This window comes from Glarea lozoyensis, assembly GCF_000409485.1.
Source record: "Glarea lozoyensis ATCC 20868 chromosome Unknown GLAREA4, whole genome shotgun sequence".
Taxonomy (NCBI): Eukaryota; Fungi; Ascomycota; class Leotiomycetes; order Helotiales; family Helotiaceae; genus Glarea; species Glarea lozoyensis.
In genome coordinates, this window is record NW_007360999.1 from 1468518 (window position 1) to 1483508 (window position 14991).

General features: G+C 47.6%; 8 protein-coding genes across 8 annotated transcripts; 7 read left to right on the forward strand and 1 right to left on the reverse strand.

The window, feature by feature from the left end:
• Positions 1-715: 715 nt before the first annotated feature.
• On the forward strand, positions 716-1144 carry GLAREA_09840 (uncharacterized protein; the record flags this gene model as incomplete). Its single annotated transcript, XM_008086436.1, has 1 exon — positions 716-1144. The coding sequence occupies one exon, from the start codon at positions 716-718 to the stop codon at positions 1142-1144; it is 429 nt and encodes a 142-aa protein (XP_008084627.1).
• A 60-nt stretch (positions 1145-1204) lies between these two features.
• GLAREA_09841 (uncharacterized protein) lies at positions 1205-1513 on the forward strand (the record flags this gene model as incomplete). The annotated part of the gene is made up of 1 exon (XM_008086437.1): positions 1205-1513. The coding sequence occupies one exon, from the start codon at positions 1205-1207 to the stop codon at positions 1511-1513; it is 309 nt and encodes a 102-aa protein (XP_008084628.1).
• A 620-nt stretch (positions 1514-2133) lies between these two features.
• Positions 2134-4293, forward strand: GLAREA_09842 (PX; the record flags this gene model as incomplete). The annotated part of the gene is made up of 5 exons (XM_008086438.1): positions 2134-2230; positions 2293-2618; positions 2667-2933; positions 2980-4152; positions 4198-4293. 5 exons carry the CDS (start codon positions 2134-2136, stop codon positions 4291-4293), a joined length of 1959 nt encoding a protein of 652 aa, XP_008084629.1.
• Positions 4294-4778: 485 nt separating this feature from the next.
• Positions 4779-6334, forward strand: GLAREA_09843 (Mitochondrial carrier; the record flags this gene model as incomplete). Its single annotated transcript, XM_008086439.1, has 2 exons — positions 4779-4811; positions 4859-6334. The coding sequence occupies 2 exons, from the start codon at positions 4779-4781 to the stop codon at positions 6332-6334; spliced, it is 1509 nt and encodes a 502-aa protein (XP_008084630.1).
• Positions 6335-6996: 662 nt separating this feature from the next.
• On the reverse strand, positions 6997-8210 carry GLAREA_09844 (RING/U-box; the record flags this gene model as incomplete). The annotated part of the gene is made up of 3 exons (XM_008086440.1): positions 6997-7584; positions 7634-8154; positions 8201-8210. 3 exons carry the CDS (start codon positions 8208-8210, stop codon positions 6997-6999), a joined length of 1119 nt encoding a protein of 372 aa, XP_008084631.1.
• A 532-nt stretch (positions 8211-8742) lies between these two features.
• GLAREA_09845 (Glycerol-3-phosphate (1)-acyltransferase) lies at positions 8743-10062 on the forward strand (the record flags this gene model as incomplete). Its single annotated transcript, XM_008086441.1, has 4 exons — positions 8743-8959; positions 9009-9027; positions 9074-9178; positions 9231-10062. The coding sequence occupies 4 exons, from the start codon at positions 8743-8745 to the stop codon at positions 10060-10062; spliced, it is 1173 nt and encodes a 390-aa protein (XP_008084632.1).
• Positions 10063-10589: 527 nt separating this feature from the next.
• GLAREA_09846 (uncharacterized protein) lies at positions 10590-12145 on the forward strand (the record flags this gene model as incomplete). Its single annotated transcript, XM_008086442.1, has 3 exons — positions 10590-11096; positions 11150-11902; positions 11990-12145. The coding sequence occupies 3 exons, from the start codon at positions 10590-10592 to the stop codon at positions 12143-12145; spliced, it is 1416 nt and encodes a 471-aa protein (XP_008084633.1).
• Positions 12146-13423: 1278 nt separating this feature from the next.
• On the forward strand, positions 13424-14133 carry GLAREA_09847 (uncharacterized protein; the record flags this gene model as incomplete). Its single annotated transcript, XM_008086443.1, has 2 exons — positions 13424-13636; positions 13768-14133. The coding sequence occupies 2 exons, from the start codon at positions 13424-13426 to the stop codon at positions 14131-14133; spliced, it is 579 nt and encodes a 192-aa protein (XP_008084634.1).
• Between the last annotated feature and the right edge of the window lie 858 nt (positions 14134-14991).

The following is a 14991-nucleotide window of genomic DNA, read 5'->3' on the forward strand; positions in this document are numbered from 1 at the left end:
GCTGACTAGGAATTTTCATATTATTTAGAACAGTTATACCTAGAGATTCTGAAGAGTTACCGCAAAGAGATTCGGCGGAGAGAAGAATCGTTCAGTCATCTTATAGAATGGAATAGAGGAAAGTTTAAGCAACAAACATTGACAGCAAATGGTGACCCACAAAAAAGTGTTCTGTACAACTCAATGACTCCACTTGCGGCTGACTGCAGCAGCTTCATCTCAGTTTCAGCATCTCAAACCGGGAACAAGCAAGTTTTGATAGCTCTCTCTCGTCAAGATCGTAAGTAAGCGGATGAAGGCGCAGTGGTGATACTCGTTCGATTGCCCGAATTTACCTAACAGTTTGTGCTTCAACTTCCCCATCGAAAACCGGCTTAGATCAATGAGAAAGAGAGATAAGAACACCTCGCTTCCCATGCTTGTCATACTAATGCAAGCATCTGTTTGTCAGATATCCCCCACCAAAGTGGAGATATATCTCATGAGCTCGAACTTTTATAGGCCGGATTCTTATGAGGCGAATGCTTTTATTGTTGAAGACGAGTGTTTGCTGCTCGGAATGGGTACGTTTGCGGTTGTACGAACATTGGATGAAGGTTTTGGTGAGGCTTGAGTCTTCGACCTTGGGAAAGACAGGTGGGAAAATTCTTCTCCTTGGAAACTTTCGCATAAGTGTTGTTGCTTGCACAAGATACGTTGGAAGGGCTGACTCGTAATGGACAAGAAACCGAAACGGAATGATGATGTGATCCTGACGGATGTTGCATCTGCGCCAACGGCAGCTCAATATACCTCTTCTATTACCACGGCCTCAATCAGTAGCATGGCTGATGAAATTGCTGCTACCGCAATCGCTTCGTTGGAAACGATAATTCTACTTTCACCATCCGCAGTATTGGATGGCAGAACAACGCCTGAGCAGGGAGCATTAATAGCTTTGGGCATCATTTGTGGCCTGTTGGTTATAGGAGTTTTACTGTTCATGGTTCTTTACTTATCTGGTAAGAGATATGGACGAACGACCAACGTCCGAGTCGTACACAGTTCGCGGAGAACTCGCCAATCACGTCGACCCGCGGCACTTGATCGAAGAAGGAATGGTCCATTAGGTGACTTCGAAGCACTGGAATTTCCTGGCCAATGAGATATTGGTGGTTTACAGGCGACTGATCAAAGGGCGATGAGGGGAGGATACCCGGCAGAGATGCATGCGAATGGGTTATTTGGAGGTGTTGGTGGTGATCCTCGTCGAGATTATTTCGAGCAGGGAGGCCATCTAGCGAATGCTTTTGATGCCCCAAATGCAGATTACGGTGCCGAAATCATCTCTCAGCCAGATTCAGCACAGTTTCGTCGCTCTGCTATGAATGAGACTCCAATCGCTGAGCCACTTGAGGGAGGAGGTCTGGGAGGAAATCGACAACCGAATCGCGAAGCTCTTTCCCCAAGAAGTCATCGCTCCTCGAGGCTGTCCGGACGTGAGAATTTGGGAAGGAGAGAATCTTGGTTATGACTACGAATTTGTTTACCAATTGCCTCTTGTGAATATCGTCAAAGTTCTGGCAAGGACCTGGTCGATGAGATCTTAAATTGGTGTCAAGTGAGGGTCCATTCAGTTTTCTGCTGTCCGATCAGCTGAACGACGATAGTAAGTCTGGTACAATTGGTGCATGATTCGAACGAGACTCCTCGAAACGATCTGAATGTCAACATTGTTTAGTGAATGTATTTGAGACCATTACCGAGAACGTTTCTATAGGATGGGTAACGGGTTGACAAATCTAGAAATCGATAATCTGGTCTAGGACAGGAAGAAATAGTCTTGATCTTGAAATACTAGAATGTGTTCGAACGTAGAAATGTAATTGAAGTGATTGAAACAAAGAGGTTACCTAGACAAATGTACTTCGTACCGAAGAGGATGGAGGTTGGCTTGTCGACAGGAGAATGTTGCGCACAGACCACCCCTCCATCGTCGCTCATGACGAAGCGTCGCCAAGATCCAAACTCTCGATTGCATCTGCCTCCCAAACACCACCAAATGCTACAAACACCTACATTACTCACGACCACGACTTTGTGCGCCATCCAACAGACAAAACACGCTTCTGCTGAAGCTGGCGATCGGTCATAATGTGGAACGATGAGGACAATAACCCCTACGGGACCAGCTTTGAGCGCCGTGATTCAACAGCCTCCTCAACAGCGAACCCAAGTTCTCCGGGATCTCGTACGTTTGATACCTTATTGCTTCTCCAATTAACACAATGTGGAATTCTTTTCATACTGTAGATCTTACAGAAGCTGACGACGGCTGGGGACCCCTAGATAATGATTTCAACGGCCCCCGCACCCCCTCCACCGACAGCAATCATCAAGACCTAGAAAACGAACCTCATATCCCAGGGTACGGAGACGACCATGGAGACGACGCTGGTAGCGATGAAGAGTATGGGGTAGCAACTGAAAGACAGGGACCGAAGCCGAAGAAGGGGGGTTATGATAGTCGCATCGAACAGATACTCTACGAGAACCCGCAGCTTCCAATACTGATTGTCGACGCGGGTAAGAGCAATGAGAGTGGTGGAAAGTATATTGTGTATACAATTAGGACTGGGGTAGGTGTTGATACTGGGAGGATGGAGCATATCTGACGTTCTGCTTAGGATCTTGAAGTTCGAAGACGGTATTCTGAATTCGCAACTCTCCGAGACGCCCTGGCAAGATTACACCCTACCCTAATTATCCCTCCAATTCCCGAGAAACATACAATGGCAGATTATGCTGCAAATCCAACAAAAGCAAAACAGGACCAACAAATAATTGATCTGCGGAAACGGATGTTGGCAGTATTTCTGAATAGATGTCGGCAGATGGATGATGTTCGGAATGATGGGGTTTGGTGGAGGTTTCTGGATCCAAACTCAAGCTGGGTAAGCTCCTCTATCGGTGGTGTGAAATATGCTAATGTGGGTTTAGAATGAAGTACTGCACTCTCATCCCATCGCAAACATTCCAAAGTCAACTATGAAAGCTCCACCACTGGACCCCGCAAATCCAACACCTGCACATGCTCATCTTCCAGTTCCCGCTACTTCCGCGAAACTTAAGGGAACCTCATCATCAAGTACAAATCCTCAGGGCATGTCGAATCAACCTTCAGAATATCAATCAAGTCCGTCTGTTGCCGCCCATAGTACCCCAGGAATACAAGTATTTGGTAAATTTCCACCGGATTCACAAAATCTGAGCGAGCAAGACCTTGATCCTTATTTCATAAACTTTGAAGCGTCAACGAAAGAGCTTGAATTGCTTCTTACAGGACCGATCGAAAAGGTTAATCGGCGTACATTGACGCATCTTTCAACATTGTCTTCGGATTTAGCAGAGCTTGGCGCTAGATTCAATGGATTCTCATTGTCGGAATCTTCACCATCTCTTGCAGCCGCAATTGAGCGCGTGGGGCAAGCTGTTGACTCTTCATATCTTGCTACCGAGGAGCTTTCTGGATCACTAGGTGCAAGCTTTGCTGAACCCATGCGAGAAAGTGCTCAGTTTGCGGGGGTAGTACGAGGAGTTCTCCGATACAGAGTACTAAAACGGGTGCAGCAAGAAATGACAAATGATGAACTGGCTAAAAAGAGAGCATTACTTGAGTCGTTGGAAAGAAGCGAAACCGAAGCAAAAAGGATCGAAACATATCTTAGTAGCAGTGGGACAGGAAATTTGCCTCGAAGGTCAAATTCGTCAGCTAGAGACTCGCCACACTCTCCTAGACGCGAGAATCACCAAGATGATACCGCGTCTATCGATTCCGATTTCCCTCCAACACATGGAGATTCATCAAACACCCCATCTGCAGCTCAAGGTAGTCCTGAGGAACAGCCTCCACCAGTTCACCGTAAAAGCTCGAGCGGTAACTTTATCACAAATAGAATATTTGGACGTATCAGTCATGCGGTCCATGGAGTTGTGGACGTCGATCCAGAGAGAACTCGCAGAGACACAATTGGGAAGACGAGGGAGTCAATTGGACACCTGGAACAAGCACAGCGGGCTTCTGCGCAGGACGTAAGAGATGCAAGTGCCGGTATTTTGAAGGATTTGAAGAGATTCCAGGCCGAAAAGGAGGATGATTTGAAGCGTTATATGGTAAGTCTCTGAACCTCAAGATAGTTTTGTCTAATAAATGTACAGCTCGCGTATGCACGAAGTCAGATCGAGTGGGCCAAAAAGAATAAAGAAACGTGGGAGGAAGCGAAATCCGAAATTAACAAGATAGATCAGAATTAATGAGCCCAGAGTGGAAAGAGCATGAATCTGGTATTGCCATGCTTTATGGGAGCGGAGTCGACTGAAGAATGTAATTAATACCATAGCTGCGCGGCAGCAATAGAGCTGTTAACATCGTGATTGATTTTCTGAAGCTAACAGTCAATATCAAGATATTTTAAAGCTCTTCCTTACCTACCTCGGTTACCTTTATCCATAGCTCCCATGCAGCGCCATTCAGTTGGTCTTTCAATGAACAAGGTTCAAGCCGAGCCGAGTTGATCAATGCAAGCCCCGCAAATCCGGGGAAATGATGTCACTTTGGGGAATTTAGCTCCTCAGCCACACCACTCGCAACGACAACCCATTTCATGTGTAACTTTCCCCTCTTCTGCACTTGATTAATATCAAGACTGATTCCCCTCATCTTGACCAGATTTACTTCTAATTGATTGTCAATTTCGTAGGAATTTTACTAAACCTTTGATCATTGTACAGAATTCAAAATGGCGAACCCAAATATCTATAACAGCAGACTTGTGAGTTCAAACTAAATATCTATTGACCAACTTCTAATGTAAACAAGGATGCTTTTGATCTCTACCACAAGCAACAACAATCTCAACATTCCCTCCTCGAAGGTCCAGCTCTTCCAGCTCTGGGCCATGCCTTAGCTGGAGCAACCGGGACGGCCATCTCTAACCTCGCAATCTACCCACTTGATCTCATCATCACCCGTCTCCAAGTCCAACGTCAATTCCGAAACTCCTCCGTACGCACTCACGATGAATACGAAGGTATCGCCGACGCTTTGGACAAGATCTACAGCAAAGAGGGCGGCTTGAAAGCCTTCTACGTCGGAATCGTCCAAGACACCGGGAAATCCATCGCCGACTCCTTCCTTTTCTTCCTCTTCTACAACTACCTCCGCACCAACCGACTCCAAAAGAAAGGCCACAGCGCCACCACCCTCCCAGCTCTCGACGAGCTCCTGGTCGGCGCCATGGCCGGCGCCTGCTCCAAACTCTTCACAACACCCATATCCAACATCGTGACGCGCAAACAGACAGCCGCAATGCAATCCGCCTCAACCCCCGGCCCAACCATCGAACCTTCAGTCCGCAGCATCATCTCGGACATCCACGACGAGAAAGGCCTGCAGGGTTTCTGGTCCGGATATTCCGCAAGTTTGGTGTTGACGGCAAATCCGAGCATAACGTTCTTCCTTTACGAGTTCTTCAAACGCACGCTCCTTCCGCGCACTCAACGTGATGACCCAGGAGCACGCACAACCTTTCTCATGGCCGCCTTCTCCAAAGCCGTGGCCTCAGCCCTCACCTATCCCTTCGCGCTCGCAAAGAAGCGCGCCCAGGCAGGCTCAGCTCCCCCAGTCGACCCAGATTCCATGGAGGATATCAAGACCGAACTTTCCTCCGCCTCTACTTCGCGTGACGCCAAGCGTGCCGGCCGCAAGACGAAGAATGTGGCGAAGGAGAGTACGGTGTTCGCTACGATTCTAAGGATTTATCGAACCGAGGGCCCAGAGGCGTTGTACGAGGGTGTGTGGGGGGAGGTGCTTAGGGGGTTTCTTGGGCATGGATTGACTATGCTTATTAAAGAACGGGTACATAGTTTGATTGTTGCGGCGTATTATTGGGTTCTCAAAGCACTTCAGAGGTACCCGAGTCCGGAACAACTTGCTGAGCGCGCGAAGGAGGCGGTTGGGGGCGTGCCAGAGACAGCGAGGGGCATGATCGAGTCCGGCAAGGAGATGGTTAATAACACTCTCTCATCCACATCGACCTCGACTAGCAACACGGTGAACCAGGGGAAGGAGAAAGTCGAAACGGTACTTGACCACGTGAATAAAAATGGGAGTGCGGATGGCCCTGGTGGGAGCGCGTATGAGGCGGCCAAGAGCCCGGAGAAATTGCAGAGTCAGGTTGCGGGGAATCTGATGGGGAATGCGCAGGAGCAGTTGGGGAGTAGTGAGGTGGGTGGGGGTGTGGAGAATGGGAGTGTGGGGAGTAGTGTTGAAGGGAAGAAGGATGGGAATTATTGAGGTGTGAGGTGAGTAGCTGAGTGTTTGAATCGATTTTGTATTTTTATGGGTATGTTTTGTGGAGATTGTATTTTGGTGGTGAAAATGTAAAAATGAGATGGATGAGACGGATGAGTAATATGGATACGGCTGGGAATGGGCAACGAAAATGGGTGGTGGGTTGGGAATTATGTAATTTAGTTTAGCGTTTATGATGATTTGTAAATACATTTTTCTTGATACACTGGTATCGATGTTTATGTCATCACTTTACTAGATTGACTGTATATTCTAACGAGTAATCATGTAGTCACCCGGCCTCCAACGTCCGTAGAGAAATATAGGACACTTCCTATTGGGATCAAAAGTATGTAGCTGCAGATCAACAACATGAGGCAGAATGTCGACCACAGAGAATGATGGACTATAAATTATGAGTCTAGGCCTTTTAGTCAAGACTCGAGGATGGAGGTTTCGTGGCCTTGATATAAAATGGTGTTGGGAAATGTGCTAAGATTGCGATGTTGGCTGGGGGTTCACTGGGTTGGGATGATGAGATGGGTATTGGCGTGGTAAGCGAAGTGCTGTAAAAGGCAGGGCCTGAGTCTGATTTGTTCCTTTTCGACTATCCCACTCAGTTGAAAAGGAAAATCTATATCTATATCCTTTATATTCTAACTGTCCTAACACTGAAACGCTACACCACTCCTCTCAACCATATTACTCCCCGCCCCCGAAAACCCCGTCCCTTCACTCTTAATCTCCACCAACCCGGGTCTGATTTTATCTTTCTCCTTCTTCCCTTTCTTCCCCTCCTCTTTTCCTTTCGCCTTCCGCTCCGTCACATCCTCCTCACAAACAAAACACCTCACAACCCCCACCTCCGCCTCTGGCGCATGCGGATCCGCCTTCATCGGTGCCATGAACTTCCCCACGCAGCTCTTACACAACACGTGTCCGCAGGGTTTGGTGAGCACGGCTTTCGAGGTGTTGGTTAGGGGTTTGGTGCATGCCGGGCAGATGTTTGGGGGTGCGGAGCTGGTGGTGGATGTTGCGGATGCGGAGGTTGAGGTTGATGAGGTGTTTTTGGGGGTCGAGAAGTGGATGGTGATTAGTGTGTGGAGGGAGTAGGGATGGGGGGTGTTTGATGGGGAGGAGGGGCAGATGGGGAGGGTTTTGTGGGTTGTTGTGAGGGCGTGGAGGGTGGATTTTGTGTTTGAGGAGGGGGTTATGGAGGGGACCCAGAAGGAGGGGAGGGTGGTTTTGGATGCCTGGGTTGTTAGTTAGGTTAAGCACCTGAGGTTTTAGGGGGGGACGTACTTTTTCTTCGTCGATTGCTTTACGGGCTTTATTTCTCTCATCTTTTGCGATTCGCAGCAGTTCATCCTCATCTAACTCAAACTTCCTCTTCTCACCCCTCTTCCCCGTTTCCTCCTCAACAACAACCTTTCCCCCCTCCCTCCCTACAATCTTCCCCCCATTCCCAACCTTTACTTCCAACCCCATCTGCACCCTCTCAAACTCCCTCACCGCCCTCTCCCTCGCCTCCTCCTCATCCCGATCAGCATCTATATCCTTCTCTTTGCCTTCCTGCTCCCGAATCTTCTCCATACGTTTAATATCTTTCTTCTGCGCCAAGATATTACTTAATGCGCACTCTCGACAGAAGATATCGCCGTGGGGACAGGACACGGGGTCACGGGCGGGGAGAAGACAGAGACGACATGATGCAAAGGGGAGGAAGGAGTCCCGGGATAAGCGCGTTTTATTGGAACTCCAGGCGGATTTGGCGAGGTCTCGTTCGTGGGATGTGAAGACTGCGCGGGAGGTGTTGCGTTTGCCTGGGGGTGTTAGGTTTTGTGTTTCTGATGAGGGAATTGTGCTTACTATGTGACATGATGAAGAATGTTCTTCAAGGGTGGAGTTTTATTTTGATGATATTGTGTTGATGTAATTCTTATGATGTCAATGTGACTCTGATCTATGGCTATTCTTCTGAAGAAACGTGACCACGTCTATAGTGTTGGTCCTGACTTGGAACTATGGGTGTGTGGACAGGAGTTTTGTATTAAATTATGTGCAGAAGGTCTTTGGTAGCTTTTCCTCCTTATCTCTTTCTTCTTCAATATATAGCCAAGTTGTGGTTCCGAGAGCTTTAGATGGTCGAACTTGTACGGTGTTGTACCCAAAAGCCTCGGCCATTCGTCAACAAAATGATAGTATCTCGGCTTTCGGCGAAACTATATTCCATGCAAAATACCCATGCTAGATAAACAGGGTTCTTTCCCGTACGTCACTTGCCCGACCTGCATCTTTTCTGTCGCGCATCCTACTAGTTGCCCCTCGTCTTTTATATCCTCATTTGCCTAGACGCTCCTTAATGGCCACTACATTCTTCCCTTCTTTGATACCGGGTATGCGATAGCAAAATGCCCGTGGAAAAGGCCATCACGTCCCCACCTCCACCCTCGAGTCCGACTCTACCATGGCGGGCCACTTCTACTGTGGTCATGGGCATGACCGCCGTCATTTCGAGAGCGTTTTTGTATGGCCTTAATAAGACTGAAACGATAGGGTTGGATCGCTTTTTGGAAATATTGGATGCGAGGAAGGATGTGCAAAACAGGGAAAGAGGGTTGATTACTGGTGCGCAGTATTGGATCTTGTTGGTTAAGCAAAGCTGATAATGAAATAGTCTCAAACCATGTTAGCGTGTATGTCAACTGAAACTCATATGCTGGCGCCTGCTTATATCAACAGCGTCGATGATCCCTTAGTATGGGGCGTGCTGCCGATCAGATACGCGCTCAACCCCTCGAACCATAGATGGAGCTTGGGAAGTTATGATATATGCTTTACCAACAAGTAATTCTCCCTTTTCATCTCTTCTTAGCTCATGCTCATCAATCCATTGCAGAATCCTCTCAAAATTCTTTACGCTCGGTCAAGTCTTACCCACCCATCGAAGCCAGCACTCGTCTTTCGGTGGACTCTTTCAACCTACCATTACTCAATCCATCCGACTACTATCTTCTCCACCATTTCCTAAGACCTACTCCGCTGTACCATCCTCACGTCCTTCTACAGTCTCCGAATCAACGCCATTATTAGCAGACGACCCATTCTCTTCTGGCTCCCTTACATACTCTACAAATGGTACAGATTCCTTTCCAGCCCCATCCGCATATGAGGCGAACAGGCACGCGTGGGTACATATTTTTCCAGAAGGTCGAATACACCAACATCCGAAAAAGTCATTACGTTATTTCAAATGGGGTATCTCGCGACTCATACTCGAATCAGAACCTCTGCCAGACATAGTGCCGATGTTTATTGATGGAAATCAGGATATCATGCACGAGTCGAGAGAATTTCCCAGATTTTTGCCTAGAATAGGAAAGAATGTTCGAGTTGCATTTGGCGAAAAGGTTGATGGGGAGAAAGTGTTTGGGGAGTTGAGAGCGAAGTGGAAGAATCTTGTTCAATTACAAAAAGAAGCGTTGATCAAGAAAGGGGCGTTGATGGATATGGAAATGGGCGATCTTACAGAAGGTCTGAAGCATTCGAAAGAAGCGCAAGCATTACGAGAAGAAGTTACCCTTCGGATTCGAAAGGAAGTCCTAAAGGTCAGGGCAAGTCTGGGATTGCCTGACGAAGATCCAAAACAAGGTCTTGTCGAAACTTGGATCGAGGAAGGTCCGAAGAGGACTGGACAGATGGATGATGGAAGTTTTGTTGGCGAAACTTAATTTCTTACCATCGATGTTGTAATAAGTGTTAAACTAGACATGTACCAATAGCGGGCTTTGGGTAATGGAGTTCAGGACTGGAAGGTTGCCTAAGAGGTGGATAGACAAAATGTAAAGACAATCCTTGGAATACTAATTCTTAGACAGTATAGATGAGCGGCAGTGCCATTGCGTCTGTTGTAGCATTTGAGAGGTATTTGTGGTTGATCTCCTTACTGGGTCTCGTGGCAACCCACGCATATTTGTCGAAAACACCACATTTGCTCTTTCCTTCCTACGCCTTTCTTCACCGAACATTGCCTACGCGAAATTTCACAACCATCGATCTACCGATTCTGTTTGGATCCATAGTAGCAAGCATTCTTCCCGTCTTTCAGCATTCGTTCACGAGCGATACTTCTAAGGAATTTGCTTGTAGTGAATTCTTCTTGGTTGCGATATATTATCAACAAAGTCGGCTCAAAGCAAAACAATCTTCTATTTGCATAACAAACACTCAGCACCAGTTTATATTTCTACTAGCAACCATGGCTTCGTCCTCACCACCAAACATAGCATCCTCTCCACGATTATATTCAAGCACAGGAAGCCCAGTGCTCAGAGTAAGAAGGACAACAACACCCACAATAACCTCCTCACCACCCTCAACTCCCCCAGCGGCTCGAAACAAGCGTATCAAGAACGTCGCCCAAGAAACCAAAGAATGGGTCATCGACTACGCCACCGAACACGGCCTTGGAAACACCTTGACAGCCGATCGTAAGTCTGGCGCCCTGTCAAATGTGGCGATGTTCAACAGCGATCATGAGGATTTTCACAAGGACTATACGACGACGAAGGGCCAGGATTTGCCGACGGCTCTAAAGGTCGCTAATCTGGATAATCAGCATGCGAGATATGCGCATGCGAAGGCGAGGTGGATTCATGCTCCTGAGCGGGTGGAACTGAAGGCGGAGGTGGAGAGGCTTATGGATGAGGAGTTGAAACTGGGGGATGGGGAGGGGGAGGGGGAGGGATTGAGTTTTCAGGCGAAGGTTGGTATTTACTCGTATGTGGATATGAGGATGGATATGCTGACGGGATACAGGCTTGTTTGATATCAGGACGCCGTTCGAGAAAAAGATTGTATTCTGGGATGGACAGCCAACCTAGCTCGACGTCAACAGTGGACAAGCGGTTTGGATATCAGGTCCAACTTCAAAGGCTTGTTGATGGATTTGCTGGGAATACGCATGTTACGACACTTTATTTTTTGTATACCACGTCATTTTACGAGTTTCGGAATGCGCTGCGTGATGCGACGCAGTTATGCAAGATTCCTCCTGATCCGGTGGTTGAGGCGCGAGTAATCAGTTTCCGCAACCCTATTCCGAACGAGGAGTCTGAAAACAACACGGAATCACAGAGAGAAACTTCTACCACGTCAACCAGCTCGCAGCTCACGAACACCACACCATCAGAAACAGAGAGAAACTCAACCATAACACCAACGAGTTCGACACCCATCGAAACCCCCAGTCAAATTCCCGCAAAACCAAGAGAACAAAACGGCTACCTCCTCTCCGACGGCGATTGGATATATAAACGCCAGAAACTCCATTTCACGGACGGGAAGCAGATGTGTATCACGGAGGATTCGAGAGGGAAGATTGGTTGTGAGGAGGATTATTGGAAGATGGTTAGGTTGCTGAAGATGGCGAATAATGCGAAGAAAGTGGTAGTTGGGGAGGATAGGTCGAGTGAGAAGAGTGGTTTGGGTAGGGGGAGAGGGGAGGGGAAAGTTGATATTCTGGATAAGAAGTTTGATTGGAGGTTTACGCATGGGTTGTGGATTATGCATGTGAGTACTCCTATTCTACACCGTCCTTTTCCCTGTTCTCAGTCTTGTGGTTTGTGGATTTTTTGGGGTTGTCCTGATTTTCACTAGCAATTGGATTATGATCAGCATCAACGGTGGAAGGAGAAGAAACAGAGGGAGAAAGCGGAGGATGAGGCGCTTAGGAAGAGGCATCTTGAGGAGCATGGGGTGGAGTTGGGTCAGTATTGGGGGGAGTGGAGGGATGAGGTTGCGGGGAGGGAGTGAGGGTTGGATAGGTGTAATGAAGGTGCAATGCAATTTTTGTAGTTTTCACGTTAAGGAGTTTATGGATGAGGTAGATGAGGTGGATTTGGGAAGGGAAACTGGTAGGGCGTTTGGATAGAACGACGTGTAGGATAGCGGATTAGTTTTCGTCTGTTTATTTCTTATTTTCATAACACTTCGAATGAGATGCGAGTAAGCTGGAATCTCTGGAACTCAGCAGGTGTAGCAGACAAAAAGATATTTGAAGTCGCGCTGGGCGAATCCCTCGATGAACAACTTAACTTGTGTTGCAGTTTCTTTTTCCGACTCGTCTGAGACAAACGCTCACAATTTTTTAGAAAGAAGCTGAAGGCTCCACATCAACAACCGAAATCGATCTGACATCTACACGTTTGTTATTCACTTGTGGATATCATCCCAACAATCGCGTAGACACCACTTTTACACCACGTAGAATTCGCGCTCAGCATTAAACCTCAACGACCGACTTGACCTTGGGACTCTACGACACACGTAGTTTATACCTTTTTCACCAAACTCTACCCCTCAATCCTACATGTCTTCTTGCAATACCCCACCTCATCACTACCCACCACCACTAAACGGAAAATGTGCTTCCCCTGCTTCCCCTACGCAGACATCGAATTGAAAGATGATCCGAGGAATCCGAAGAAAGGGAAGGATGGGAAGGCTAATAGTGATGGGGTTTTCTATCATGATCCGGTTAGTGGGACGATTGTTAAGTTGGTTGGGGGGAGGAAGGGGAAGGGTTATGTGAGTTGAGATTTTCTTTGAGATTTTTTTCTTTTTTGGTTGGCGATATGGGGGGGATTTGGGAAGGGTGTTTGGGAGGGGATGAGGAGGAGAGGGAGGGGGAGACTTTGAGGTGAGGGGAGCGCAATGAGGAGGAGGAAAGGAACATGCAATGAAGCAGAGATCTGGGGAGCACTGGAAGAGGAAAAACAGAGGAAAAAGGAATGGGAAGTGAGATGCAGAATTTTGATGGGGCAAAAGTGAGGTGGTATTCACCTTGGACATCTCGAAGGGAGTAGTTTCCTTTTTTGGCGGAAGCTTTTGGAAGAGTCATATCTGGAATCTCCAACGTCAATTCAACATCCATCGAGTCAACAACAACAGCTTCAACTATAACAACACTTTCCAACTACAACCACACGTCATCCACAACAACCAAACTCAATCCAGCCCACCGCATCGAGCCACAAAATTCCGATCTAAACACCAGCCCACACATTTTCGCATCCTCACTTCCACCCCAAAATGTCTTCTTTCACCCCCCAAGTCCGCGACACCACTCTCGGTCCAAACGTCCACACTTACATCCCCCGTGCAGACGGTGCCATCGTCATCAACGGCATCGCGTACTTTCCTGATGGACCGAAACCTGTTGTACCGGCTACGCTGCCGATTCCGGTTACGACGAGCAATGTTTCGCAACCTGCGCCTGTTGTTGGGTATGCGGGGAATGCTATGGTATGAGGAGTTGATTTTGATTTTTGATGGATTGGTTCTTGGGGAGGAAAAGAGAGGAGGATATTTCTTTTTGTTTTCATTTTCTCCTCGACTTTGGATGGATTGAACATTTACTAACACCCCCCCCCCAGCCAACCCAACCCATCCAAACCGCCCCCCTCCCCGTCCCCCAACCCGCCTACATCCCCCCTCCCCAATTCTACCCCCAAGCACCCACCTACGCCTACCCACCCTACCCCTACGCACCCCCCCAATGGGCACACCCCGGCGCCACGCCCTCGGAAGTCCTCACCCAGAACATCATGCACACCGAGACATCCGCGAAACAGGAGATGAAGCCCGCAGACGACGATCCGCATCGCTTCTACATGGTGCGCGAGCTGGATGGGAGTTGGAGTCGGCGGAATCGCATGACGATTGATAGTGGGGATATTGGCGAGTGTAGGTGGTTTGCGCGGGAGGGGGAGTTTTATGCTGTTAGGCTTGCGAGTAGTTAGGGAGGATGGGGGAGAGGTATGTAAGGGTTAGAGTGATTTGGGGTTGATGTTGAAGCTGATTTTGTGTAGATGATTTTTGTGAGAGGGTGATGGATGGCAATCATTACGGAGGATATAACAAAAGGTCAGAAGAGAGAAATGAATGGTGGTAACTTCGGAGGATGAGAGAAGGCAGAGAATCAAGTTTCAACTGGAGGTGTAAGAAGGTTTCCGATAAGTTGAGTTGCTTTCAAGCATGCGGGGTTAGCGAGGAGTTTTAAATTTGGAGTTGAAGGGAGATACATATATTAGTGTGCTTTGCGCTACCAGTGTTTACATGGATGATAGGAAGAGATTAATATGACAGGAATGAAGTGGAAAAGTTTTCAACAGAAATTACCAAATATATATTAAATATTCGTGATGCTATGAGCGTGTGAGATGTACTTTGAAGTTCTCCAATAGGTAAGTAAAATAAACCTTTTTTTATTTTAAGAGCTCAAAGCTCGTGGAATCCGGTACAAATATCTACCCAGCTTAACCGTGCATTGTTATATAACTCATTCAACGAGGAAACCTGCCGAATCCTTTCTCATGGATACTTTATTCTTATCGGTGACTTACCATGCTGGTATCAACCCTTTACGCCCGACGTGCGAGCGTACCATTCTCCCTCCCCACCCCTCCCTCACCACTACCAAGAAGTGCACCTACCGACCTTGATATCCAAGAAGTAGATCCACCATTTTTATCACTATACTTCCTGACTCATGAACGGGCTTAACTCGCAACTTGTGATTAATAAGATAAGGTTGAGTGGGAAGAGGAGGTTTGGGTTGGATAGAACGCGGGTGGTGTGGAGATGAGGTGGTGTTGCTT